Source organism: Balaenoptera acutorostrata, chromosome 2, assembly GCF_949987535.1.
Source record: "Balaenoptera acutorostrata chromosome 2, mBalAcu1.1, whole genome shotgun sequence".
Taxonomy (NCBI): domain Eukaryota; kingdom Metazoa; phylum Chordata; class Mammalia; order Artiodactyla; family Balaenopteridae; genus Balaenoptera; species Balaenoptera acutorostrata.
The window spans coordinates 3,348,744-3,374,796 of record NC_080065.1 but is presented as its reverse complement, the minus strand read 5'-3'; the positions used below and the strand labels follow the sequence as shown (position 1 = coordinate 3,374,796).

At 52.5% G+C, this 26,053-nt stretch overlaps 1 protein-coding gene across 3 annotated transcripts; it reads right to left on the bottom strand.

The window, feature by feature from the left end:
- Nucleotides 1–203: 203 nt before the first annotated feature.
- EXOC3 (exocyst complex component 3) lies at nucleotides 204–23,526 on the bottom strand. Of its 3 annotated transcripts, none has more exons than XM_057540097.1 (13): nucleotides 23,388–23,526; nucleotides 22,014–22,204; nucleotides 19,599–19,818; nucleotides 11,406–12,087; nucleotides 9,480–9,597; nucleotides 8,759–8,884; nucleotides 7,698–7,798; nucleotides 5,730–5,840; nucleotides 5,490–5,640; nucleotides 4,248–4,370; nucleotides 2,107–2,268; nucleotides 1,691–1,818; nucleotides 204–1,215 (listed from the first exon to the last, which is right to left on the bottom strand). In XM_057540097.1, the coding sequence occupies exons 2-13, from the start codon at nucleotides 22,155–22,157 to the stop codon at nucleotides 1,044–1,046; spliced, it is 2,238 nt and encodes a 745-aa protein (XP_057396080.1). In that variant the 5' UTR covers nucleotides 22,158–22,204; nucleotides 23,388–23,526; the 3' UTR covers nucleotides 204–1,043. The 3 variants fall into 3 exon arrangements, with proteins under 3 accessions (XP_057396080.1, XP_057396081.1, XP_057396082.1); XM_057540098.1 differs by having other exon boundaries at nucleotides 23,359–23,439; XM_057540099.1 differs by lacking the exon at nucleotides 23,388–23,526 and adding an exon at nucleotides 23,188–23,348.
- Nucleotides 23,527–26,053: the final 2,527 nt, after the last annotated feature.

Sequence of the window (26,053 nt, the reverse complement as noted above, 5' to 3'; positions counted from 1 at the left end):
CATCGCACAGGTGTCCCCAGCAACCGAGGGCCCTGCCTGCCCTGTGGTGCCACTGTGTAATCAGAGCAAGGACAGCACAGGTCACTTGGGTCTGCAGCTGTGAAGAGTCACCCCGGGGATTTATTCCAGAAGTAACTCAGAGTGAAAACTCTCTCAGCCAGTGGAAAAATAAATGTATCTTCATTATCATAAGGGGCAATGACTAACGACTGTTAACACTCGACTTTATTAATTCAAAACCCGTGTACTGAGCACCGCTACCTATTAATTCAAAACCCGTGTACTGAGCACCGCTACCTACTAGACACTAAGTCTCGTCATGCAGGGAACTGGATTAACGTGTATGTTAAGACAGCACACTGGCAAGAAACCTGGAGGAAGGTCACGTCTCTTCTGAGCAACGCTAGTAAGAACACCCTAATGTCTCCATTTAGGTTTTGATTCTTCCAAGAAAAAAGTCCCACCTGTGAACTTTTCACCCCTCGTGAGGAGGAAATCAGAGCACAGCATCCACTCTTCCGTCCTGAAAGCCTGTGAGGAAGGAACTGGAACCCTCAGAGCAGCCCAGCACCGCACGCGCCACGTCCTGCACGGGAGGAGGAACGGGGCGAACGCTGGAGCCAGCCCCGTGGCCCCCTCAGAGCTCGGCTGCAAGAAACCTGTCCAGCGGGGCAGCAGCGGGGGTAGGGACCACACGGGGCTCACTGGTTACTCAGGGCGCGACTCTGCAATTCACTTGGTGGAGAAGTGAGATGGATTTGCAGGCAGCGGGGATTCACCCGCCACACCCAGCCGGTGGCAGGTGTGCCCCATGGGAGGGAGGAGGGGGGAGCAGTGCGCCCACCACACCCCAGCGGGCTGGCTCATCACCAGGAAGAGACCCTCATGGCGGGAAGCCCACATTTCCCAGCAGAAGTCCAGACTCTTTACTGAGCAGCAGTTTCAGAAGTGTGTACACAGCGCAGAGGCGAGGGGGAGCTTCTCCAGAGACAAGGCCGCCCCCAGGCACGCAGCTGACGCCCGGGGTGGGGGCGCCCCGCCGGCTACTTGAGGAGCTTGGCCACGTTCAGGCTGGGAACCGCGATATCCCTGAAGATGGGCACGTAGTCTGGACTCGCCTGGGCCGGGCCCTGCTCCAGCGTCTCGATGATGGTCTGCTTCATGTCCCGGCTGGCGTCCCCCCGCACGGCCAGCAGCGCGCCGATGTGGTCGTCCCTGGGCGGGTAGGGGGCATCAGGGTGCAGCCGCGGCCACCCAGCCTCCGAAGCAGACTCAAGCCCCCCGGCCCCCGACTGGGCGGCAGGGTTCCCGGAGGTTCACGAAGGCTGGGGGGTAGCCGGCACCGGGGGGCCCCTTCCCTTCCCCCACACGCAGGAGGGGCCCGGCTCCGTTCCTCGGCCCCACCTCGACGCGGCACAGAATCAGCCTCCAGCAACCAGTCTGCTCGGCCACCTTCCCATCGGCGCCCCGAGCGCCAAGTGTGGCCTGGTGACGCCCGGGAACCATGACCCGCGGTGGGGCCGGCAGGCACCGCTGTCGTCTCTGAAACCCACTCTGCCCGCATCGCCGTCCGCCCGGCGTCTGGGGTCCTCGCGGGAGCCCGGACCCACCACACTCACCCGGGAGGCTCCCACCTAACGCCCGGGGCCCTCCCTCTCCCCAGCGACCTCAGGAATGACCCTGCTGCTACCTGATGTCTGGGTATTTGCTGACCAGAGTCGAGACCTCCAGGTAGAGCAGAGAAGGGTCCGTGAGCTTAATGACTTCGGCAACGGCGACGATGGTGTCACAGTGCCCGTCCATCTCCTCACCAAACCCCTGCAGGACAGAGCACAGGGGCTGAGCGGGCCGCTCACCGGGGCCTCCGTCACGCCCTCTGCGGCAGAGGCCGCCAGGCCAGCAAACCCCTCCGGACTCACTCCCGGTGGCGAGCGGCCCCTCTCTGAGGGGCAGGGGCAGCGAGCGCTGGGGCTAGAGCTGCCACCGCCCCCCAGCCCCAAGGCCACGCAGGTCTACACACAGACCGGCTCACAGGAGACCAGCAGCGGGGCGCTCGGCTCCCGACGCGACTGGCCCCGGGGACCTGGCCCGGCCAGGCGCACTCACGGACGCCAGCTTGCAGAAGAGAAAGCGCAGCTGCTCGGCCTCACGCCCCATCCGCTCGGCGCCCTCCTTGCGCTCCTCGGCGCTCCGGAACGAGATGCGCTTCTGCAGGACGGCCCGCAGGTACTCCTGCACCACGCGCCGGTGCGCCTCGGTGATCATCCGCTACGGGGCACACGGAGAACGGGGTCAGCCTGGCACGCGGGCCCCAAGGCGAGCCCAGGTCCACCGTGCACGGGCCAGCGCGCTCCTCCCCCTTTCTCATCGATACAAATTTTAGAGTCAACAAAGGAAGCACACCTGAGCCTTTATTACAAATTCTATTTTAGAAAATTGTAGCAGGTTCACCGTGTTTCATGTCTGGGACACGGGCAGATGCAAAAGCCGGTACTGCCTGGACACCTCGGATGCTCAGTCCATTCCAGAAAGCCCCGAGAATAAAGCGCGCCGCGGGGACGCCCACCTGCAGCCCCGCCAGGCGTGTCGTGCTGGGCGCGGACCCGCTGCACAGCAGCGTCCCATCGGGGGCGAAGGGGCAGGTGCCAGCGCGGTGCCCGCTTCACTGAGACCCGTCCGGTGGCTCACGGGCCCCCCCGGGGGATCCGGGTCTATTTTCCTCGCCCTGCCCAACCTGCACGCGTCTCTCAGCTTCTCAGCCCAGCAGTGTGGGGGGTGGGTTCAGTGGGAGGACTGGGGACCCTGGGCCAGGCCCCTGCTCTGCCCCTCACAGGCTGAAGGGCTCCACACACATCACACCTCGTGCACAGAAGGCTAGTCAACGACCAGTCTCTGGAGATGGTGTGACGAGCTTCCGGGAAAAGAGGAGCCCCGAGTCCACACGTCTGGGGAAGTTTTGGAGAAGGCCGTGGTTTCCTCGGGAGCCCACCCTCAGGTAGAGGGACACCTGGCAGTCACCCAAGAACACGCGAGCACGACTCCGCTGACACAAGGCGCAGCCTGAGACCCAACAACAGACATCAGGAGCTCTGTGTACCAGGGAGGCCAGGCAGTGAGGGGGACCCCAAGGGCCCCAAACAAGACGAAGCGAGACGACACCGGCAGCTGCAGGGACCCAGGCGGAGGCTAGGCTCTTGGCAGAGCAAGTGAGACTGCGGGCTCCCGGCCGCTCCAGGAGGCGAGCCACCTGGACCAGGAGTGGCTGAGACACAAGCCCCGAGGACTTCACACACCCGCTATTAGATCAAAGGACAGAATGCTGAGAAACATAAAAGGTGGAACCAAGAACTGTACAAGCAACAAGAAATTCCAAATTGAACAGAGCTGGTCCCACCGACCTCTAACCACCAGAGGCTCCTGACAGCTGTGAAGCGACCAACCAGGTGGATTTAAAACACCTGGGTCCCCCTGCAAGCATCACCTTTAATGGCAGGGTTAGGAGAATGTAAACTTACGAATGAGACAGAGGTGCCCCCGTGCTGGGGGGTCCCAGCCAGGGCAGCGAGACAAAGAGAAGACATGAAGGTACAAGAACCAGAAATGAAATGACACACTGACGCTGCTCACCAATGAGACAAGCATCTACAGGGATGCCCGGAGGACCTGGAGACACGTCCTGAAGTGTCTGCACCTGAGCTCTGTGTGTCAAACCACTCACGCTTCCATAAACCAGAAACAGAAAGGCTGATTTTAAAGCAACAACAGCAAAAACCACCCAAGGCCCTGAGAATTCCCCCGCAGAAAGCTGCCTGAGCCCCAGATGGCAACTGGGGCATTTCACAGGGCCTGGAGGGGACTCCGACGGCCGGGGACCCTGGAGTCTCCCGTGGGCCCTGTGCTGAGAGCCGCCTGCTGGCCCCCGAGCGTGGACGTGAAGAGGGAACTGCCGTTCCTCTCCAGCCTCTCATCAGAGCCATGGCCACAGCCCCACCCGCCCTTTGAGGGGTCCCTGCTGAGGAAGTCCCCACCACCCACGGGGTTCTGGGTCTGCGGCCGTGTCAGCGTGGCCTTGGACAGCAAGGTGCATGCCCCATCACCTCCACCTCTGCCACCTTCAGAGCCTTCAACGTCTCCGACCTGCTTGGGTTCACAAAACCACCCGTGAACTTCCACCCAAGAACTGATGACACCAAATTCTACACAAGATGCCAGGGGACTCAGGCCACATGTGTGCCCCACACTCTTACCTTTCTATATGGCTTTTTAATTCTGGCAAAATCATTAAAATAGTCTTCCACGGTGACACAGATGATGTCTACAGCGTTTGATCCTAACAGCCACTTCTTTGTCATCAGCTCATTGAGATGTTGCTGAAAGCACAGACCACAGAAAACACCCTCATGACGGCCTGTCATCGGGAGAGAGGCACTTGGGGCCACCTTCCTACGCCCACCTGAGGTTCTGATCACAAGAGCGATGCTCACGCAGACACTCTGCAAATGTGCGCTTTGACCGTAAAGACTTCTACGGACGCAAGGGCGGATCTGTGCGCACACATCTCACCTGAACTGACTATACCTGTTTATTGTGTGTATGCTCTGTAATTTGTGTACCCAGTTCTGATGAACATTTAAAATGTCTCATTTTGCAATTATAAAGGATGCTGCACTGAATCTGTGTATTTTTGCAGGTGAAATTCCTAAAACTAAAAGTTATTAGTCAGAAAGTATGCAAACTACAACCTTGACGACTGTTGCCCTCCAAACCTTGTGCCAACTGCCTTCCCATAACTGTACTGATCCCCAGTTCCACACAGAATCCAGGAGTCTCATGCCCTCAGCATCACGTGGTAGCCATGCTCTTAATCCTTCCCGTCCTGGTAAGCAACAGAAATATTCAGTTTTAATTTGGTTTTCTTTGAAGAGCAGTTACGTCTGGGCACTCTGTTTCCTACTCAGGACACGTGACTCCTTTTTCTGTGAAATACTTATTCATGTTCTTTGTCTATTTCTCTATTATGCTGTCTTTTTAAATACACTTTGTTTTCTAAACCATTTCTGAGAAAATTACAGATGTCATGAAATGATACCACCCATCACCCCAGGAGCTCCTTCCCTGCAGGACCCAAGATGATCATGATTCTGTTTTTTAAATACATTCTGGTTTCTGCCAGTTCTATATGATGCTGAGCCATTTTCATACCTTCTGAAATAAACTTACTTGCTCATCACACACCTTGCCTTGGATGTGATCTGAATGCACTTTGTTTATGGCTGTGCTCTGTGCCTCTGCTCAAACCCGAGCCCGGCTGTGTGATGGGCGTGAAGGCCTGCTCGTGCCCTCAAGCAAGAATCTGCTAATGACCGTAACCAGTCTCCTCTCCAATACTAGCTTCTACCCTGTAACCTGTTGAGTGCTCTGGTCTCTAACACTACCCGGAAGGGTCTCTCCTCGACGCCACACCAGGGGACCCGGCCTGCGGCGCCCACCTCCAGGTCCAGGAAGACTTCCTCAAGCAGGCTGCTGCAGCCCTCCTCAGCGATGGCGTCCAGAAGCCCATCCATGCTCGGCTGGCTCAGAGACACGCCTTCTTCCGTGTCATGTTGCAAATACTTTCTTTTTAAACTGACTATGGATTCTCTGCGAGGAGACGGAGGAGGAGACAGAGGGGCCCGGTGAGGCGGCCCCAGGGCCCCCCCTGCCCCGCGGCCCCGGGGCCCCCTGCTCACTTGAGGGTCTGGCAGTTGTTGATGAGGGCGATCATGTACTGCACGTAGCAGTGCGGGTGCTGCCGCTTCCGCAGATGCTCCTCCCTGTACAGCTGCACCTCCTCCTTGTACCTGCGGGACACGCGGCCACGTCAGGGCAGCCTCGCGGCACGGCGCCAACGCGCAGCCCCACAATCACATTCTGCATCGCTAGCATCTGGCCAGACGAGTCTTCAAAAATAAAGGATTCTGGGGGGGGGGGGTGACCTAGGCTAATAGAAGTTGATCAACTAAAAAAGAGCATTAAAAATTAATTTCGTTATCAGGCTTTGAAATATGGCTCAGTGTTCTGATTTTACAAATATTCTGAAACATTTGTAATTGGGAAGGTATTATTTCATCTGACACGATTCACCTAGAAACTCATACAATAGTGTTTGGAACACAATCAAGTGTTAAGATAAAATGTCCTTTTCTGAGACTTTCCCTGAAAATATCAAACTAAAAATAGACTCTTTAACATGTCAAGGAAACAACTGAGATGGCTACACACTTCATTTTTGAATTTATCACGGAGATTCTCAAACATATACGGGAGTACAAGAAAAGCACAACACACTGTATAAATTTGTATGCGTTTTCAATAGACGTTAAGGAAGGAGCAAACTGAAAACGGGCAATTAAAGGGAAGTAATCAAGCATTTATTCCACCTTCTGTCCAATGCATGATTCGGGTAAGCACACAGCTGAGGCGGCTGAGGAAAACATCTACTTTACAGAACGATCCCCACGGGCTGACCAACTCAGGCCATGACCCACGGGTGGACAGCTGACGGGGTTCCCAGCAGGGGTCTGGCCGTCAGCACCCAAGCCACAGGAGCAGAAGCGTGGAGCGCACAGCCCGTGCCAGGTTACGGGCAAACAGGAAGGAAGCACGGAGGAGCCCCACGGCCTTCAGAGCCAGCCTGTGGTGCGTGGGCAGACGGCAGCGTGAGGCCAGGCTGGAGGGCACGGGACAGGAGGGTCTGTGCGTCTCCACGAGCCAGCGCCTGAGCGGGAGGGGTTGCCCTCCAGCGCCACACCGTGCAGGCCTTCTGCCTACCTGGTCTGAACACACAGCTATAACCAGGTGGGTCTGAGACCAGTGGGAAAACCCCAACCCAAATTTGGTGTCAGGCGGCCCCACGGAAGGCTCTTGACAGTTCCGTGTGGTTGACGGCACTGCAGTTAGGGTAGGGGATGCAGGGGATGAAATGCCACAACGTCTGGGGTTTGCTGTAAAGCACAGCTGACCCTTGAACAACGTGGGTTTGAAGTGTGCAGGTTCACTTACACGTGAATCTTTTCAGTCAGCACGCACTGCAGAGCCGCACGAGCCGAGGCTGGCTCATCTGTGGATGCGTGACCACGGCAGGAGGGCCGACCGCAAGCTCACATGTGGCTGTTCAGCCGCACCAGGGGGTCGGCCCCTCTAACCCCCATGTTGTTCAAGGGTCAAGCGTACTTCAGCAGAGCGAGGGGGAGGGGAGCCAGATGAGGCAAGGGGTGGCTTTAAAGGGCAGCTTTTGAACCTGGATGGTGGGCTAAACAGGTTTTTAGGCTGTTCTTTCTACTTCCGTATACGTTTGAAAATCTCCTTTGTGTACAACTTGGGGGGGAGCATCCCTGTGGAGGGCACCCCGGGAAATGGGACAACAGGAAGGCTGACTGAAGGAGGTCCCCAGCTCCAAGGCTGCAGTAGCACCAGCCCACTGCTGAGAACCCCACACCATCACACCCGGGACCCCGGGGGAATGCAACCCATTCAAAAGGCAGATAACAAGAAAGGGCTTGAGTTCTGACTAATAGAAAAAGGTGACTACAGTGAATCCAGGCTTGAATTCTTTTTTAATACTAGCCAGATTAGGATCAACACAGTTTTGCTCTCCATTAAAAAAACAAACAAACAAAAAACACTTTCTAAATTAGCACACTGGCGAGAATACATACCTACTTAAAAAAGAATTCATTTGCTGAAGACACAAAACGAGTACCTTTGTTTTCAAATCTTCACTTATCTGAGCAGCGACTTGAAGGTTCTGTTCGAACATCTAAAAATCGGAGAACTTATGAATTCTGATATAAACTCATGAGCGTGCAGATTTCCCATTATATAAACCCCCCACCTGTTAACTGGTAGTCAGGACAGTCCAAATTCAGAGGAAAAAATGAAGCCAGGTGAAAAGTAACAAAGTTACTCAAACACACAAAACTTTCTTACCAGGTAAAAAAACCCCAGGGAATCATTTCCTAATTACCTGCAAACAGACTGGTCTCCACAGGGGGACACGTATGTTCTCACGGGGAGACGGGGAGACGAGGGGTCCAGGGAGGTCGGGTGTGGCTGGGGTCACACGGGTACCAGGGGCTGGGCTGTGGTTTGTGATGTGGGTTTCTTAAGCACTAGGAGGATGGATACACACTGGAGCTGGGGGCGCCGGACGTGGGAAGGTGGAGAAGGGCCAGAAGGCAGAGCTCACCCCATGTGCTCACGGGATGTCAGTTTCCAAAATAAAGGAAAGGGTGAACCCCAGCATGTCACGGACTAATGGGATCACGCAGAGCCCAGCTGGAGCCCACGCTCCGCATCGGCAGAAGGAGAATGCTCTAGCACGGCTCGGCCCTCCTACCGTCAGCAGTGTTCCTCAAAGGAAGGGGACTAGGCAGGCCAGAGAAGGAGAGCAGACGAACTGTAAGAACACACGATGACCTAGAAACCTGGAAGACTCCTCCCAGAGCACCTCGGATCAGACTCGACTGTGTAGCCTTTACATGGGCATTACATCAGGAAATAAGCAAACTCAAATGTGAGCATCAGACACACATAACATATAATTAGCTTCTGCTTTGAGACCAAAAACCACTAGGAGAACAAAAAACATGAGGTTTTGCGACCGTGGGCAGAACTACTTGGCAAGTCTGACCCTCGGCTCCTCAGATCCAGAGAGAAGCAGGTTCTCTCCGCCGTCAGCACACAAGCGTGCGCACCTGTGAAGCCTGAGGCCCGGTACCTGGAAGACGATGGCGGGCAGTGTCGTCTGGTAGTAGCCGTCCTGGTCGGCCTCAGGTTCAGTCTCTTTCACCCAGTCCTTCTTGTCTGTTTCTAGGGCTTTCCGCAGCCAGGCAATGATGTTCGACTAAGCAGGAGGGAAGAACAACCAGCCTTGGAGTCAACGGGCCGCTCTTCAGCAGAGCAGCTGCAGAAGCAAACACCGCCCCCTGGGGGTCCCAGTCCCCACACAAGAGGACAAGCCACCTCCACGGGCGGGACCCCGCCAGCCTCCCTTGACTTAACCTTCTGGACGACGGTCATGCTGGAGGATGGGCCAGGTCAGTCAGGACAGGGAAGCACGAGACCTACATGCCTCTGGCAGGCCATTCACGGAGACCAGACCCCACGGCCGCTGCCCCAGCCACCCCTGCTTCCCAGCACAGCCTCGGCACCTCCGTCAGAGGCTGCCTGGTGTCAGGCTCCCCGCGTCCCAGGAGCAGACCTGACCGCCTCATCGCACCCTGGGACCCCCGAGGGCACTGGGCGGTATCCCCCCGCCGCCTGCCGCCCTCCCACTCCCGGGCTCGGCGCTGTGAGGCGGGCAGGCGCCACGGCACAGCCAGGACGTCTCCAGACCCAACTTCTCAGAAAGAGCCGCGCGTCCTCGGGAAGCCCGACGGCCAGACGGGTCCCGGCTGCAGCCCGACGCGGCCCACCTGGGACCACGTCCCTCCACTCACAGTCAGAGTTGACATGTAGGTGTCGAGCAGCTCGGAGACCACGTTTGGAGAAAGCAGAGGCTCCAGGACCCCGACGTCCACCTCTGGGGCCAGCTCCACGTTCCCCATCATCTCTGCACTGCGGGCACAGCCAGGAAGGGGAAAGAGGAACCCCTCAGGTGGGTGCTGCTACCCCCCGTCCCAGGGGCCTGCAGGGCAAGGTCTGTCTGCTCCACCCACGGTGCCCCCTGAGGAAGACCAGGGCCTGGCAGGTAGGAGGTCAGAGCTGAGCTGAGCTGGAGAACAACAGACAAGCACTGAATTTGGAAATGCAGGGCACAGGCGCTAACGCCGCTGGTCCAGCAGGAGGACAAGGACCAGAGCGGAGAACACCTGACGCCTGCGACCAAACGCGCGTCAGCAAGGAAAGCGTCCGTGCCTTCAGCCTATGGCGCTGAAGGAGGGAGGGGTGTGAACCAAGCTTCAGAAAACAGTTTTCATCAACAACAGACAAAAGCTAGGTGTGCGGCTGGCTGCCTACACGCCCGAGGCTGATTGCTCAGGTGACTCGCCAAGCGCGGATTCACACTGACAGTCCCGAGTATCAACAGCCTGCCCACCACTCCTGAGACATCCAAGGTCTTCCTGAGTGAAAGAGCACTTCAGGAGATTCTGCAAACATTAACAGACCATCTACAGCTTAGATTACTTCTGCCCAAGAACCTTAACTCCGCATGAAAACATTTCTAGTGTGAAAGCAGTCCAACTTTTCCCGTAAGAAACGCCAATACAATAGGACGTGGTGAGCAACAAGAAGCCGTCGGGCATCGCCAAGGGCAGAAAGATGCTTACAACGTGGTGAGTGAGAAACAGAACCAAGGCCTAAAACCATGCAGGTCACGCAAATGCACAAAGTCTGGTGGCTGGAGCACGGCGAGGGCCCACACCCCGGATGCAAGTCCTGCTCCCCACCCGAGGGCTGTGCGACCCTGGGCGTGGTCCTCCCTGTGCCTCAGAACGAAGGTGATGGTGAGCGGTCTTCCTCGAGGGTGACCCAACGACAGGATCAGGTGATGGCAATGGAGGGCGGCACACAGGAGGCGCCAAGGCCCAGGCCCAGCACAGGAAAGCAGAGAGAGCACCAGCCACAATGAACACGATGTTTTCTTTCTCTTTCTATCTTTCCGTGTTGAAATGTACATATTCTCTACTACAAGCAGCTACCAAAAAACAAACAAACACAGACCAAAAAAATCCTAAAACCTTACTGCTAAAACGGGAAGTTTAATTAATTTCTACACACTAGCGACAAGACAGGCTAGAATAAAACGTGCTTTCCTCTCGCTAGCTAGTCCTAAAAGAATTTCACAATACCCCACCCCTGGCTCGTTTTTCAAACCCTACCTCAAAGTAATGCCTGCACCAAGTGGCTCACAGCCCTTTTATGAAGTGACAAAACCTCAAGGCTGAAGTGCCAAAGGGTAGCTGATTTTCCTCTCATGCTGGTGAGAAGAAACCAGACTCGGGTGGTCAGAAGCCAGCAGGAGCGAGCTGGTGTCTCCTCAGCAGCACGTGACTCTGTGCAGGTCTCAGGACCTCCTGGGTCCACGTGTCCTCATCTGTCCAACAGGTGACAGCACCTGCTCTCTGTCACCGTGAGAAGGCGGGTCAGGACTGCAGGGAACGCAATGCCGAACTGCTCACTACGGACTGAAGAGCCAGGGCACAGGCACCACCCAAATGCAAGAGCGTCCACACGACCACAGGCCGGGCCCGACCTCGGGTCACAGATGGACCAAAAGGAGATGCGTCAGCCAGAAGGCGGCGCCCGTGGGTGCTGAGCACCCGCCCTGAGCAAGAGGACGCAGCAGACATTTAGAAACTGTCAGGATGCTTCACCCCCAGTGTCTATGAAACAGGAAACGCCAGGCATACAGGTGGAGTTACCTGGTGTAAGTGTTTAAGACCCACGTCAGCAGGCTCACGATCTCGTTCGCTTCCAGGTCCTCTGATGCGAGCTCCTGCATCCGTGTGCTCAGAGCCTGGTGGTACACGTTCAGGAGGCTCCTGAAAATCTGGTAACGGGGGGGAAAACACTGCACCATCAGGTTCCTGGCGACGATGAGGTCGTCCAGGACGCACTTCCTTATGATCTCCAGGTGGCGGACGAGCCACATCCTGTCAGACTCCCTGGTGTCCGCCTGTGTGCCCTCAATCCTGGTGGTCACGGTTCTCTCCAGGATGGCAAACATCTTCTCCTTCCAGTTCTTGGGCCTTCCAGGAGGAATAAAGCCAGTTTGTTTTTTTCGGTCAAGTATGCGCCTGTCAATTTTTTCCTCCCTCTCGATGATCCGGACAACTGAGACCAGCAAGGTGGGGTCACGGCGCACGGTGACCAGGGACCTCTGCAGCACCACCCACAGCTGCTTGGCCAGCTCGTCGGACAGCCCCTGCGTGCTCCCGAAGTAGCTGTGGATGAGGGTCATGTCACGCGCGTTCCCGCTGTCCATGCGGTACTGCTCGTACATCAGCCCGTCCCGGGAACACTCCAGGTCCATCAGCTTCCGGTGGGCCTGCAGCAGCTCCCCTTGCTCTATGAGGTCCTGGGTCTCCCTCACGATCTCAGGCACTGCGGGGAAAGGCACAGATGGCACCGTGAAAAACCACACAGAGGGCCATGCAGGACTCCCGGCAGATGGGGACAAGGGTGACCAGCCATCTGTCTCCCACTTGGACAACTGCTGCACTGACAGACTCCATCTGAGTACCTAATTTGGAACTCTGGAGTCTACTGAAGGCACACAACTTCCAGGGAAAGGTGTGAAAGTAAGTTGTGGTTAATACTGGTGCATTTCAGCTCTCAGCACCAGTAGAAAAGTAGCAATTGACTGCAAATGACCAGGAGAGGCACAGGCTCAGAAAGACCTGAGAAGACCTTGAGTTTACATCTCAGCCTGATCCTCAGCACAGACACAGCCTGCAACAGTCAAAACAACAGAAACAATAAACAAAATCAGCATACCCTGGCAAAGAGGAAAATCTGATTTCCAGAGTTACATGTTATTAGATTCTCATGTCCAACGTTCAACAACATCACAAGGCAAACGAAGATGTAGGAGAGAACAGAGATTCAAGGAAAAAATAAACCAACAGAAACCATCCCCGAGAAGGACTAGATGGTGGACTAGACAAAGACTCTAAAGTAAACTCTTAAACGCGCTCAAAGAACTAAAAGAAAACGTGGAGCAAAGAACAGTAACTGAATGAAAAATTTACTTCAGATTTTCAAAGCAGGTTTGATCAAGCAGAAGAAAGAATCAGCAAACTTGAAGACAGGACAAAGGAAATTATCAAGCATGAGGATAAGAGGAAAAACAGACTAGAGAAGAGTGAACAGAGCCTAAGGGGTTTGTGGGTGCACACTGTGGGAGTCCCAGAAAAAGAAAGAAAGATGGGCAGAGCAACTACAGGCATGCTGTGTTTTACCGTGCTTCGCTTTACTGTGCTTCACAGACACTGCATTTTTTACAAACCGAAGGTCTGTGGCAACCCTGCATCAAGCAAGTCTATCAGCACCATTTTTCCAACATCATTTGCTCACTTCATGTCTCTGTGTCACGGCTGGTTATTCTTTCAATATTTCAAACTTTTCACTATGATTATCAGTGTTATGGTGATCCGCGATCAGTGATCTCTGATGTTACTATTGTAATTGTTTTGGGACACCAAGAATCGTGCCCGTATAAGATGGCAAACGTAACTGACAAACGTGGTGTGTGTTCTCCCTGCTCCCCCTGCTCTCTCCCTCTCCTCAGGCCTCCCTATTCCGAGACACAAGAATACTGACATTAGGCCAATTAATAACCCTACAAAGGCTTCTAAATGGTCAAGTGAAAGGAAGAGTCGCACATCTCTCACTTTAAATCAAAAGCTAGAAATGATTAAGCTGAGTGAGGAAGGCCTGTTGAAAGCCAAGATAAGCTGAAAGCTGGGCCTCTTGTGCCAAACAGTTAGCCAAGCTGTGAACGCAAAGGACAGTTCTGGAAGGAAATTAAAAGTGCTACTTCAGTGAACACACAAATGGTAAGAAAGCAATACAGCCTTATTGCTGATATGGAGAAAGTTTTAGTGACTGGACAGAAGATCAAACCAGCCACAACATTCCCTTAAGCCAAAGCCTAACCAGAGCAAAGCCCTAACTCTTTAATTCTGTGAAGGCTGAGGGAGGTGAGGAAACTGCAGAAGGAAAGTTTGAAGCTGGCAGAGGCTGGTTCATGAGGTTGAAGGAAAGAAGCCGTCTCTATAACACAGAAGCACAAGATGAAGCAGCAAGTGCTGGTGTAGGAGCTGCAGCAAGTTCTCCAGAAGATCTAGCTAAGATAATTCATGAAGGTGGCTGCACGAAACAACAGATTTTCAATGCAGACAAAACAGCCTTCTATTGAAAGAAGATGCCATGTAGGACTTTCATAGCTGGAGAGGAGAAGTCGGTGCCCGTCTTCAAAGCTTCAGAGGACAGGCTGACTCTCTTGTTAGGGGCTAATGTAGGTGGTGACCCTAAGGTGAAACCAATCTTCATTTATCATTCCAAAAATCCTAGGGCCCTGAAGAATTATATTACATCTATTCCACTTGTGCTCTATAAATGGAACAGCAAAGCCTGGCTGACAGCACATCTCTTTACAACATCGTTTACTGAATATTTTAAGCCCACTGCTGAGACCTACTGCTCAGAAAAAAAGATTTCTTTCAAAACATTACTGCTCATTGATAATGCACGTGGCCACTCAAGAGCTCTGATGGAGATGTGCACCAAGATCCTTGTTGTTTTCATGCCTGCTAACACAACATCTATTCTGCAGCCCACGGATAGAGGAGTAACATCGACTTGCAAATCTTATTATTTAAGAAATACATTTCGTAAGGCTACAGCTGCCATAGATAGTGATTCCTCTCATAGATCAGGGCAGAGTCAATTGAAAACCTTCTGGAAAGGATTTACCGTTCTGGATGCCATTAAGAACACTCGTGATTCATGAGAAGAGGTCAAAATACCAACATTAACAGGGGTTTGGAAGAAGCTGATTCCAACCCTCGTGGATGGCTTTGAGGGGTTCACGACTTCAGTGGAGGAAGCAATGGCAGATGTGGTGGACACAGCAAGAGAACCAGAATTAGAAGTGGAGCCTGAAGATGTGACTGAACTGCCGTGATCTCATGATAAAACCTTAACACATGCAGAGTTGCTTCCTATGGATGAACAAAGAAAGTTCTTAAGATAGAAACTACTCCTGAAGTTTGAAGATGCTGTGAAAATTGTTGAAATAACAAAGGATTTAGAATATTACATACACTTAGTTGACAAAGCAGCAGCAGGGTTTAAGAGGACAGACTCCAATTTTAGAAGAAGTTCTCCTGTGGTAAAATGCTATCAAACAACATTGCTGCTACAGAGAAATCATTCTTGAAAGGAAGAGTCAGTCAACACAGCCAACGTCACTGCTGTCTTATTTTAAGAAACGGCCGCAGCCACTCCAGCCTTCAGCAACCACTGCCCTGATCAGTCAGCAGCCATCAACATTAAGGCAAGACCCTCCACCAGCAGAAAGATTATCACTCGCTGAAAGTTTGGATGACGGTTAGCATTTTTCAGCAATAAAGTATTTTTTATTTTAGGTATGTACATTGTTTTTTTTAGACATACTGGTATTGCACACTTAATAAACTACAGCACAATGTAAACATAACTTATATTCACTGGGAAACCAAAAAATTCGCGTGACTCGCTTTGCTGAGATAATTTGCTTTACTGAGGTAGTCTAAAAACGAACCTGCATTATCTCCAAGGTGTGCCTGTATTTTAAATAATGGTCAAAAACTTACTAAATTTGATGAAAGACATAAATATAAACATTCAAGAACTCAACAAACTCCAAACAGAAAAAACTCAGAGACCCAACACCGAGACACATTATAATCAAACCATGGAAAGCCAAACAGAGAGAGAGAAATCTTGAAAGCTGCAAGGGAAAAGCAGCTGATCACATACAAGGGATCCTCAATGGAATATCAGCAGATTTCTCTTCAGAGACTTTGGAGGACAAAAAGCAGCCTGCTGGTAATATTCAAAGTGCTAAAAGGAAAAAAAACTGTAACTCAAGAATCCTATATCTGGTAAAACTGTCCCCCAAAAGTGAAGGAGAAATTAAGACATTCCCAAACAAAAGCTGAAGGAGTTTGTGACCACTAGACCTACACTGTAAGAAATGCTAAAGAAGTCCTGCAGGTGAAATGACACCAGACAGCAACTTGAAGCTGTGGGAAGAAATGAAGGTCTCAGTAAAGGTAAATACATGGGCAACTGTAAAGCCAGTATTATTGTAACTTTGCTTTGTAACTCTTTTTGTTCTACATAATTCAAGAGACCAGTACATTTAGAGAAAAAAAAATATTAGTCCAAAGCTAGTACTAATAGAAAGCTAGAATTGCTGTAACTCTGGTTTATAATTCCACATTTTACTTTCTACGTAATTTGAAAGACTAATGCATTTCTTTAAAAAAAGCAACTAGTCTATGTTTTTGGATACACAATGTATAAAGATGTAGTTCTGTGACATCAATAACTGAAAGGAGATGGGAACAGTGTTGTATAGGAGCAGAGTTTCTGTATATTATTGAAGTTACGCTGGTATAAATTCAAATTAGTGTTATAACTTTAGGATGTTAAATGTAATCCCCATGGGAACAAAAAACGATAATAGCTATAGAATATACAAAAAAAAGGATTGAGAAAGGAATTAAAACACTTCACTACAAAAACAAAATCAACTAAAGTCTATAATGCAGAAAATGACAAAATAAGGGCATACAGAAAACATTTGGCAAATGACAGAATTAAGTCCCTCCTTACCAGTAATTACTTCAAATGTAAGTAGATTAAACTCTCCAATCAAAAGACAGAGACTGGCAGAATGGATCAAAATACATGATCCAACTTTACGCTGCCTACAAAAGAATCACTTGAGATCCAAAGACACAAATAGATTCAAAGTGAAAGGATGGGAAAAGTTATTCCATGCAAACAGTAACCGAAAGAGAGCAGGGGTGGCCGTCCTAACATCAGACAAAACAGACTCAAAGTCAAAAAAGGTTATAAGAGACAAAGAAGGAATTTTATATTAATAAGACGTTCAACCCAGTAAGAAGATAAAATTATAAACATTTACACACCTAATGACCATCAAAATATATGAAACAAAAATTGACAGAACTGGAAAAACAGACGGTTCTACAATAATGGCTGGAGACTTCAATACGCCGCTCACAATAATGAACACAACAACCAGACAGAAGATCAGTAGGGAAATGGGACTCAAACCTCATGACAAACTAACTAGATCTAACAGACGTATACAGAACACTTCACCCAACACAACAGCACACACAGTCAGTCCTCTCAAGTGCACATGGGACATTTTCTAGGGCAGACCATACCCTTAGGCATGAATTAAATTAAATCATTAGGCATGAATTCATTTAAACCATGAACTAAATCTCAATAGATTTTAAAAGATAAATATCATACAAAATATCTTCTCTGACTACAAATGGATAAAGTTAGAAATCTGTAATTGACAAAAATTTCACAAATTTGTGGAAATTAAGCAGCACACTCTTAATCAATGGGCCAAAGAAGAAATTACAAGGGAAATTGGAAAATACTTAGAGATGAATGAAAATGAAAACACAACATACCAGAACTTACAGAATGCAAGCAAAGCAGTGCTAAGGGCGAAGTACAGCTATAAACACTTCAGTTAAAAAAGAAGAACGATTTCAAATCAACAACCTAACTTTACAACTTAACTAGAAAAAGAATAAACTAAACCCTCAACTACAATGGAAAAGAATATGATAAAGAATATACCTACATATATGTGTATATATATGTGTATAACTAAACCACTTTGCTGTATACCAGAAACTAACATAAGTCAACTATACTAATTTTTTTTAAAAAGTTCTTAAAAAAAAAAGCTAAACCCAAAGCTACCAAAAGGAAGGAAATAATAAAGATTAGAGCAGGGATAAACAGAGAATCGAAAAACAAAACAGAAAATCAGCAAAACCAAAGGTAGTTCTTTGAAAAGATTAACAATTGACAAATCTTACCTAGATGAACTAAGAAAATAAGAAGACTCAAAAACTAAAATCAGAAATAAAAGTGAGGACATTACTACCAATTCTACAGAAATAAAAAGGATTATAAGAGTACTATGAACAACTGTACACCAGCAAACTGGATAACCCAGATGAAGTGCAGATTCCTAGAAACACAAAACCTAAACCACAAAGAAACAGAAAATCTAAATAGACCTATACCTAGTAAGGGACTTGGGGGGAGGGGGCATGGGGAGCTATCATTTAATGGCTGCAGATTTTTTTTTCTTTCAGTTTTACTGAGATAGAATTGACACAGAGCACTATATAATAAAGTTTCAATTTTGCAAGGTGAAAAGAGTTCTAGAGATGGACAGTGATGGTTTCACAACGATATGAAAGTACTTCATACTGCAGAACTGTGCAATTAAAAATGGTCAAGATGGTAAATTTTACATTATGCATATTTTATAATTTTTCTCCTGTGGAGAAAAAACAGGCTGTGTGCACAACACTACTGAATTACAGGCAATGAGAAGAGTCTGAAGGGAGCCAAACAAGCACAGTATCTTCCCAACAGAAACACACTCCTAACAAAAACCACATCTACATCACAGCCTCATTGTTCATCAAAGGAAGAAAATTATTTTCAACCTCTGTGGATGAACTGGTAACTTTTTGGTCATGTGGATCCAAATGTGGTCATGTGGATGAAAAGGTAACTTTTTGGTCATTTGGCATTAGCTTTACAAGACTGGAAGAAAATGTCAGTCAACAGGAAGTTATAAGAGGGAAATGAACTAAGAAGGCTGGTTGAATGTTATGACGGAGATTCTGGCAGGGAGACGGGACCAATTCCAGGTCGTCAACAGTCACCTAGAGGAGCTGCTTCCAGAGCACCCACCACAGTCGGCAGTGCCATGTCAGTCATGGGGGGACGGAGAAGGGCCTCGGAGCACGGCCCGAAGTATCAGGTCCCGGGAAGCAGAGCACGCACAGAGGGGTGGGGTCAAGTACTCAATAATGCTGCCATCAGACACGTAGGAGGAGGCCAGCGGGACAGGGCCAGGAGCAAGGCCACCCATGCTGCGGGTTTACACGTGGTGGGCGGAGGGGAAGAACTGCACCAGATTACACTCAGGGGTCGAGCAGAGTTCGGAGGAAGTGCAGAAAGAACTCGCCAAGACCAGAGACCAGACACCAGATAAAGGCAGGGAAGGGGTCAGACCATCCCAAGGCTTCCGGCTGGGATGCTGATGACCCCGACAGCGGCAAGGGGACGAGGGGAGGGACGAGCTCTAGGGGGTGGAGCACGAGGGGGCGTGCCGGACACAACAGGGCACCCTGTGCTGGTGACGGCTGACGGCTGACGCTGAGCCCAAACGGGCCCGGGGGCACTCTTCCTCCCGCCGGCGCGGTACCGGAACAGGGTTCTGAAAGGGCCCCTCCCGCGCCCACACCTTCCCCACCAGCCCCGAGGACCCCGCGGCCCGGCTCCCAGGCCCGGCTCCCACGGGGACTGAGACTCCAGGGTGTGCCCTATCCGCCCCCGCCCCGCCCCGCCCCGCCCCCTGCCCCGCCCCGCCCCCACGCACGCTCTTCCTGTCTGGGAACCGCGCCTGTCGTCCGGTTCACAGGGCTGCTCCGCCCCGCAGACCTCGAGCCGCTGCGGCGGGCGGCGCACCTTCATCCTCCAGCGCCTGGCCGGTCCCGCTGGGCCACACGGCAGCCGAGGGAACGGCGCTCACGCGGCGCTTGCTCAGTTACACGTTCCTGTGCCTGTCCTGGCAACTTCAGAACCACAAACGTCCTACTAGCCTTTATTTACTCAACTGACCATTCGCCCGTGTTCAAAATACGAACCTAACTGTGCAGGCGGGAATCACACCTCTGTGCAGGGCGCCGACAGCTGCAACTGCCCTGCAGCACCCACGGGGCAAGGAGACACACACGAGAGTGGTGGGCGCGCGGCCCGGCTACCTGAGAAGATGTTCTTGAGGTTCTCCACGGCGGCGGCGAGCTGGCTGTGCCGCACAACGGCGTCCTTCACGTCCCTGAGGCTCTCGATGGTGTTGATGCTCTGCCTCCAGTCCTTGCTGACGTCGGCCAGGGACCGCTGGATGTCCTGGACGTCGCTCAGCGCGGTGTGGAGCTGGCTGAGGCCCGTGCGCACCCCGTCCAGCTGCGACTGGATCGCGGCCTGGGGAAGACGCGGGGTGGGTGAGCAGAGCCGGGACGGCCACGAGCGGACCTTCCCAGGAGGCTCAGGGTGTAGACAAGAGGCGTTTCAATAGCAGAGAACAGCCAATGCCCACAGACAAGACAATGAAACGCAACAAGGGTTCCACTGATTCATAAGGTAACTGTTCCTTTTTTCCACTGCTGCCTTAGAACAAAACGTTTCTAAAGCTCTGTTGAGAGAACCTCACAACACCCCTCCTCCAGCCCCCTGACCTGAAAACGCGAGGCTCCGCCGCGGGGGCGCCCCGAGCCCCAGGGCCGCCCCTAGGCGGTGCCCTTAGAAGGACTCTCCACACCACCTCTCAGGCACCCCTCGGCTTCCTGACGGGCCCGCACTCGATGGAGACACGGTCAGGAACTGCTCATCAGCTTGAGCGGAGAGGGCTTTCCTGCCATTCGGCCAGAGCCAGACTGCGCTCCAGGACGGCCGGCCCCACGACGCAGAGCTGGTACACCTGAGATTCAGACTCACTCTGAGAGTGCGTGGCGATGCCCGCCAGCGAGCTGCACAGTCAGAACGGAGAGGGCATGAAGCAGCAGCAGCAGGTGGGCGGGAAAGGAAGGGAGAGACAGGGAGCACAGGGGTGGCCGGGGATCCCTTTCACCCACGAAACACTAAGTAGTGCTGAGAAATAATCGACGATTCCAACAAACCACAACAACTGTTAGCTAATCCCACAAGTTCCTAGAACAGATGAAAATTCTAAATAAGGGCTTCCCTGGTGGCGCAGTGGTTAACAATCCGCCTGCCAATGCAGGGGATAGGGGTTTGAGCCCTGGTCCGGGAAGATCCCACATGCTGCGGAGCAACTAAGCCCGTGCGCCACAACTACTGAAGCCCCCGCGCCTAGAGCCCGTGCTCCGTAATAAGAGAAGCCACCGCAATGAGAAGCCCACGCACCGCAAGGAAGAGTAGACCTCGCTCGCTGCAACTAGAGAAAGCCTGCGTGCAGCAACAAAGACCCAACGCAGCCAAAAATAAATTTAAAATAAAATAAAATTCTGAATAAAAACGTAGCGGATCTAAACTATTTTTTTTTCCTTTTTTTATTTTTGGCTGCATTGGGTCTTCGTTGCTGCATGTGGGCTTTCTTCTAGTTGCGGGGAGCGGGGGCTACTCTTCGTTGTGGTGCATGGGCTTCTCGTTGCGGTGTCTTCTCTTGTGGAGCACAGGTTCTAGGTGCACGGGCTTCAGTAGTTGTGGCTCGCGGGCTCTAGAGCGCAGGTTCAGTAGTTGTGGCGCACGGACTTAGTTGCTCTGCGGCACGTGGGATCTTCCTGGACTGGGGCTCGAACCCGTGTCCCCTGCATTGACAGGCAGATTCTTAACCACTGTGCCACCAGGGAAGCCCTAAACTATTTTTTAAATTGACATGAAACTGTTTCAAATTAGTCCAACAGGTCTTTGGCTGCTTCGCTGGTGCAAATGAATGACCCTCATCCTGTCTCAACAAACCTGCACTTACCTGACGCTAATGTTTTCGACTGGAGAGGTGACCTCACTACCGTGTCAGCATGAGAAGTAACCTTCCTCAAACGTGCTCTCGAGTCCTCAAGACCGTTGTGCTGTCAGTCAACTACAGCAGGCCTCGGTCTCGACGTTTTTATAACTACACCAAGTGTGCGTAATTTTAATAAAACCCCCTCCCTCCGTGTGAATTAAGTTGAAAGCCAATCCAAATCATAAAAGATCGATTTTCTTTCTTGCCTCACTCTCACACACTCTAATAAATGTGTTGAGCTCCCCTCCTTCCTGCCCCAGGGCCAGCAGCATGCCTGGTATGCAGTCACCCTACTACAGCATGTGCCAGAATGAGCCAAACAAAATGCTCTCTGGATACACTCTGTAGAAGAGCTTTTAATAAAGAAGAGAAGCTGTTACTCTTCTAGTGTTTTTTAAAAAGTTAAATGGACATTTCTGGGTGCTCAAAAAGGTTGTTCCTTTGGTGTTTTCAACATTCCCCCAGACTTGTCAATCTACTGATTGGCAGTATATTGTTGGAAGGAACGTGCTAAGTCAAGGTAACATTCAAGGCTGCCCCCTTCCACATCATCACAAAGTCCAGTTGTTAAGCAGGAGCCTGAAACTTGAGATAAAAGCCTCTGTCCCGTCTGGGAGGGAAGCAGGTGCCCGTGGCCACTCTGGCCTCATACCTTCAGTCTGGCCTCCACAGAGGCCTTCTTCCGGGCCTCTCTTCGGCGATACTGCTCCACTTTCTCCAGCTGGTCCGGGCGCTGAAGCATCCCAGCAACCCTCTGGACCGCTGTCGCAACAGCCTCCCGGTCCGTCTCCTTCATGGCTACGAAGCTGGCAGAATCTCTGTGCCTGTCATGCTAGAGCCATCCTGTGTCCATAGGCAGAGAGGGAACAGGAGGAGGAAGATGTGTTAGGGAGGTAGAAATGTTAGCAGCAAAACTTACCCCCCTCCACCAACAGTGCTGTTCACAGCGGGGCTCCAATGAGAGCATTCGAGATCATTAACCCAGTAAACCTGAAAGAAAGTTGAACTAGGATTATGAACTCCTCGATAAGCAATACAAACCTGCAGAACACAGTTCTACCTTTAGGCGGAGCAGGGGCGATTACAGGTATAAGATATTAACACACAGACGATGCCTCTATGTGGGCCCCAGACAACTCATCGTATCAGATGTCAGTCTCCAGGGCACTTCTCTCCCCCAGATAGGGCCAATTTCTCATTTCCAGAGCCCTCACACCACCCCTTTACACACGGGGGGCGGGGGCCGCGCCAGGACACCTCGTGAACACGTGGAGGCAGAGGGACAGCGCCTTACCCTCCCTAGCTGAGGTTCCAGCACCCGTCCTGCCATTCCCCTCAAAAACCACTGTCTGCAGTACCCCAAACTCCATTTCCTGCTGTTTAACAGCCCTAGTCAACAAAGGTGAGAGGGCAGAAGGCACTCTGCTCAGGTGCGGTGCACAGGGCACAGGTGCTTGGACACCAAGCACACCTGCCTTCAGCGCCAGCTCCACCAACACCCCAGCCACGGAGCTACGGACACCTGGTGAGCGTCTGGCAGAGGAGGACTGACTTCAGCTACTAGCCGCCCGTCTCCATGCGTGTTTTCTGTGCACAATTCTCAAAGACATTTCTCACCCCTCCCACACACTTTCAGAGCACCACCCAAGTCCGCGCAGACCCCCGAGGGCCCTGCACACGAGTGCCTTTCGTGCCCGCCCACGGAGCGGGGCTGCGGCGCCGTCCCTCCTCGCCCCCTTTCCTGATCACAGGCCCGCGCACAGGGCCGGACACCCCGGGGCGGCCGCGCGTCTCCCCGCCCGCCACCCGCGCGCGCAGCTCTGCACCTGCTTCCTCCCTCCTCGCGCGGCGCGTCGTCGGCCCCTCCGCGGACGCGAGCCTCGCGGCTCGACTCGGCCGCCCCCGGAACCCCACTGCCACCCGCACCGCCTCCCGGCCGCGCCCGCACCCGCCGGAGCCCGGGGAAGGGGCAGCGGGCGGCGACCGCCACCACCGACCTGGCGCCACCCTCCCGCAGCGGCCTCACCGTGCGCGCCGCCGCCGCCCGGAAGTGAGCGGCCGGCAAGCACTTCCGCTTCCGGCCTCGCCACTGGAAGGGTGGGGTCTGGGCGGTCCCGACGCTGCGTGCACGGCGCGCGCTGTGAGTGACCTGGAGGGCCGGCTGCCGACGGGTGCAGCCGAGACTGGGCGGGACCGCGCGACCAGGAGGCAGCAGAGCGGGGCCGCGGAGCGGCGCGGGCGGGCGCGAGCGGACACACACCAAACACACGTAAACTCACACCACAGGCACACGCCACAGACAGAGACAGACCACGCACGTGTAGGCACAGCAAACACATGCACACCACACCCAAGGACACGCACCACCCGTATAGACACAGCACACACAGCAGACACACACCGCACACAGACATGCCACACACATACGCACACGCCACGCACACACACCACCGTGAGCACACACGTGCACACGGGGGCAGGAGGGTGGCGCTGTGTGAGCTCCCCATTGCTGTGGCCACGTACACCAAAAACGACCAGTCAGCTCAGCGGGTCACGTTCCAAGGGCCGGGACTTCAGCACCGTACTGACTGACGGCTGATCCCTCTCTTATGTCATTTGCACCTAGTAATTTATGAAAATATAGCACCAAGCTGAGAAACGAAGAATGGAAACAAAAGTTAAAATTATATTTGAAATTCTAACTGTAAAGGCAGTTTGATCATCCTCAGTGCAAGAGTGGACCAGGGAAAACAAACGACAAAACCCCAAAAAGCCATACTTCCCAGGTACTGGGATCCCTGGGTCAGGAAAGGCCCCCCAAGAACACATAGCTAGGGGCCTGCGCTTCACTTGGGTTTGGTGTCCTCCTCAGCCTAGAAGCTCTCACTGAAACTCACTGCTCAGCAGAAGCAAACCAGGAGCGTTTTTAGAGAGGCCCTCCAACCTTGGCAGGAGTAAAGAAGGGAGCCAGGTGGTTTGCTTCTAAAGCGTCCTGAGAGAACAGAGGTCTTGATAAGCTCTAGCTTAGACTTTGTTAAATATGAAGAGAAAGTGCAAGCAATCCTACAGGGACACTAGGAAGAGAAAAGCCAAAGGATCATACCTAACTAGAAACACAAAGTAAAGAGTACAGATATGTTCAGATATATCAGTTATCAGAACACAAGCAAGTGGGGCTTCCCTGGTGGCGCAGTGGTTAAGAATCCGCCTGCCAGTGCAGGGGACACGGGTTCGAGCCCTGGTCCGGGAAGATCCCACATGCCGAGGAGCATCTAAGCCCTTGCGCCACAACTACTGAGCCTGTGCTCTAGAGCACATGAGCCACAACTACTGAAGCCCGTGCGCCTAGAAGCCACTGCAACGAGAAGCCTGCGCACCGCAACGAAGAGTAGCCCCCGCTCGCCGCAACTAGAGAAAAGCCCGCGTGCAGCATCGAAGACCCCACGCAGCCGGGAAAAAAGAAAAAAGAACACGAGTAAGTGGATTTTAAACCAACCAGTTATTTCTGAGAAAAATATCTAGAACATAAAGGAACAGGTGTGGAGGAGGTTTGCACACCGGCTGGTCCGGGCCGGAGAAAGCTGGTGTGGCAAGATTTAATACCAGGCAAAATGGGCTTTATATCAAAGGCACGGTCAGAGGGAGTCATTTTCTTAAGACACAAAACACATAAACCATAAAGAAAAAGATAGTTTGCCGTGCTAAGATTTTAAACCCTTGTATTTTTTTTTAATTCTTAAAAGACAAGCCATAGGCTGAGAGAAAATCTTTGACGAAGCACTACTATCCTGAATTTTAAAATGACGCCCACAATTCACCAAAGACGGCCAACAAGTGCAGGACAGACAGTAGAGGAGCAGCCAGCGGCGCTGGGGAAGAAACCAGGGCGGGGCTGCCTCCCGGCCCTGACACGGTCCTTAGGGGGGCCGTGGGGCCCCTCTCCTGCCCTGCAGCCGACACGGCCTCCAAACCGTGGCCCAGGGTCGCTTTCACCGGAAGCCCTGCCGTGCTCCCCTCCCTCAGACCTGCCTGTGACCCGCCGCCCCTGCCTGCCCTCATCCCAGCCTCTCGCTCCAGCCCGTAAGCCTCCTCCACCCCTACCCTGGACACTGTCCCTGTCAAGGCTTGGCTCGAAGTCTGCCTGGCCCACAAAACTGCCACCTGGGCTACAGGACGCCAGCTGACCCATCTGTGCAGCACCCGCCTTCCGATGCGTCACAGAGCTTACACGGTTCTTTGGTCCCTTGTCTGCACCCTGTCCACATGCACAGGGATGTCAGCTTCAGCAGCATGATTTCTGCATCTTTTCTTCCCTAATGTGTCCCCGGCACTGTCACAGGGCCTGGTATTCAGCAGGGGCTCAGCAACCAGCTGAGTGAAGGAGGGAAGGAAATGCCCATAAAACAGCTCACTGCCACCTCACCCCTCAGAGAGACGGAGCTAAAACGTCTGACGGTACCAAATCGGTGGGGAGGTGAGACCCCAGTGGGCGCCGGTGGGAGGCTGCTACGGCCTGAATGCTGTGTCCCCCCAGATCTCACATGCTAAACCGACCCCCAGGGTGATGGTGTTAGGAGGTGGGCCTTGGGGGCGGTGACTAGGCCATGAGAATGGGACCCGTTCCCTTCGGAGAGACCTCACAAAACTCCCGCGCCCCGCCACTGGCGAGGACACAGCGAGCAGTCAGCACCT

Bases quoted from the DNA above. Each gene is read 5' to 3' on its own strand.
- EXOC3 (XM_057540097.1), bottom strand. From the start codon at position 22,157: ATGAAGGAGACGGACCGGGAGGCTGTTGCGACAGCGGTCCAGAGGGTT. The intron at 8,885-9,479 runs GTGAGTGGAGGG...CCTCCTGCTTAG, and splicing joins CCTACATGTCAACTCTGACT to TCGAACATCATTGCCTGGCT. The intron at 2,269-4,247 runs GTAAGAGTGTGG...TGTGCCCCGTAG, and splicing joins TTAAAAAGCCATATAGAAAG to CGGATGATCACCGAGGCGCA.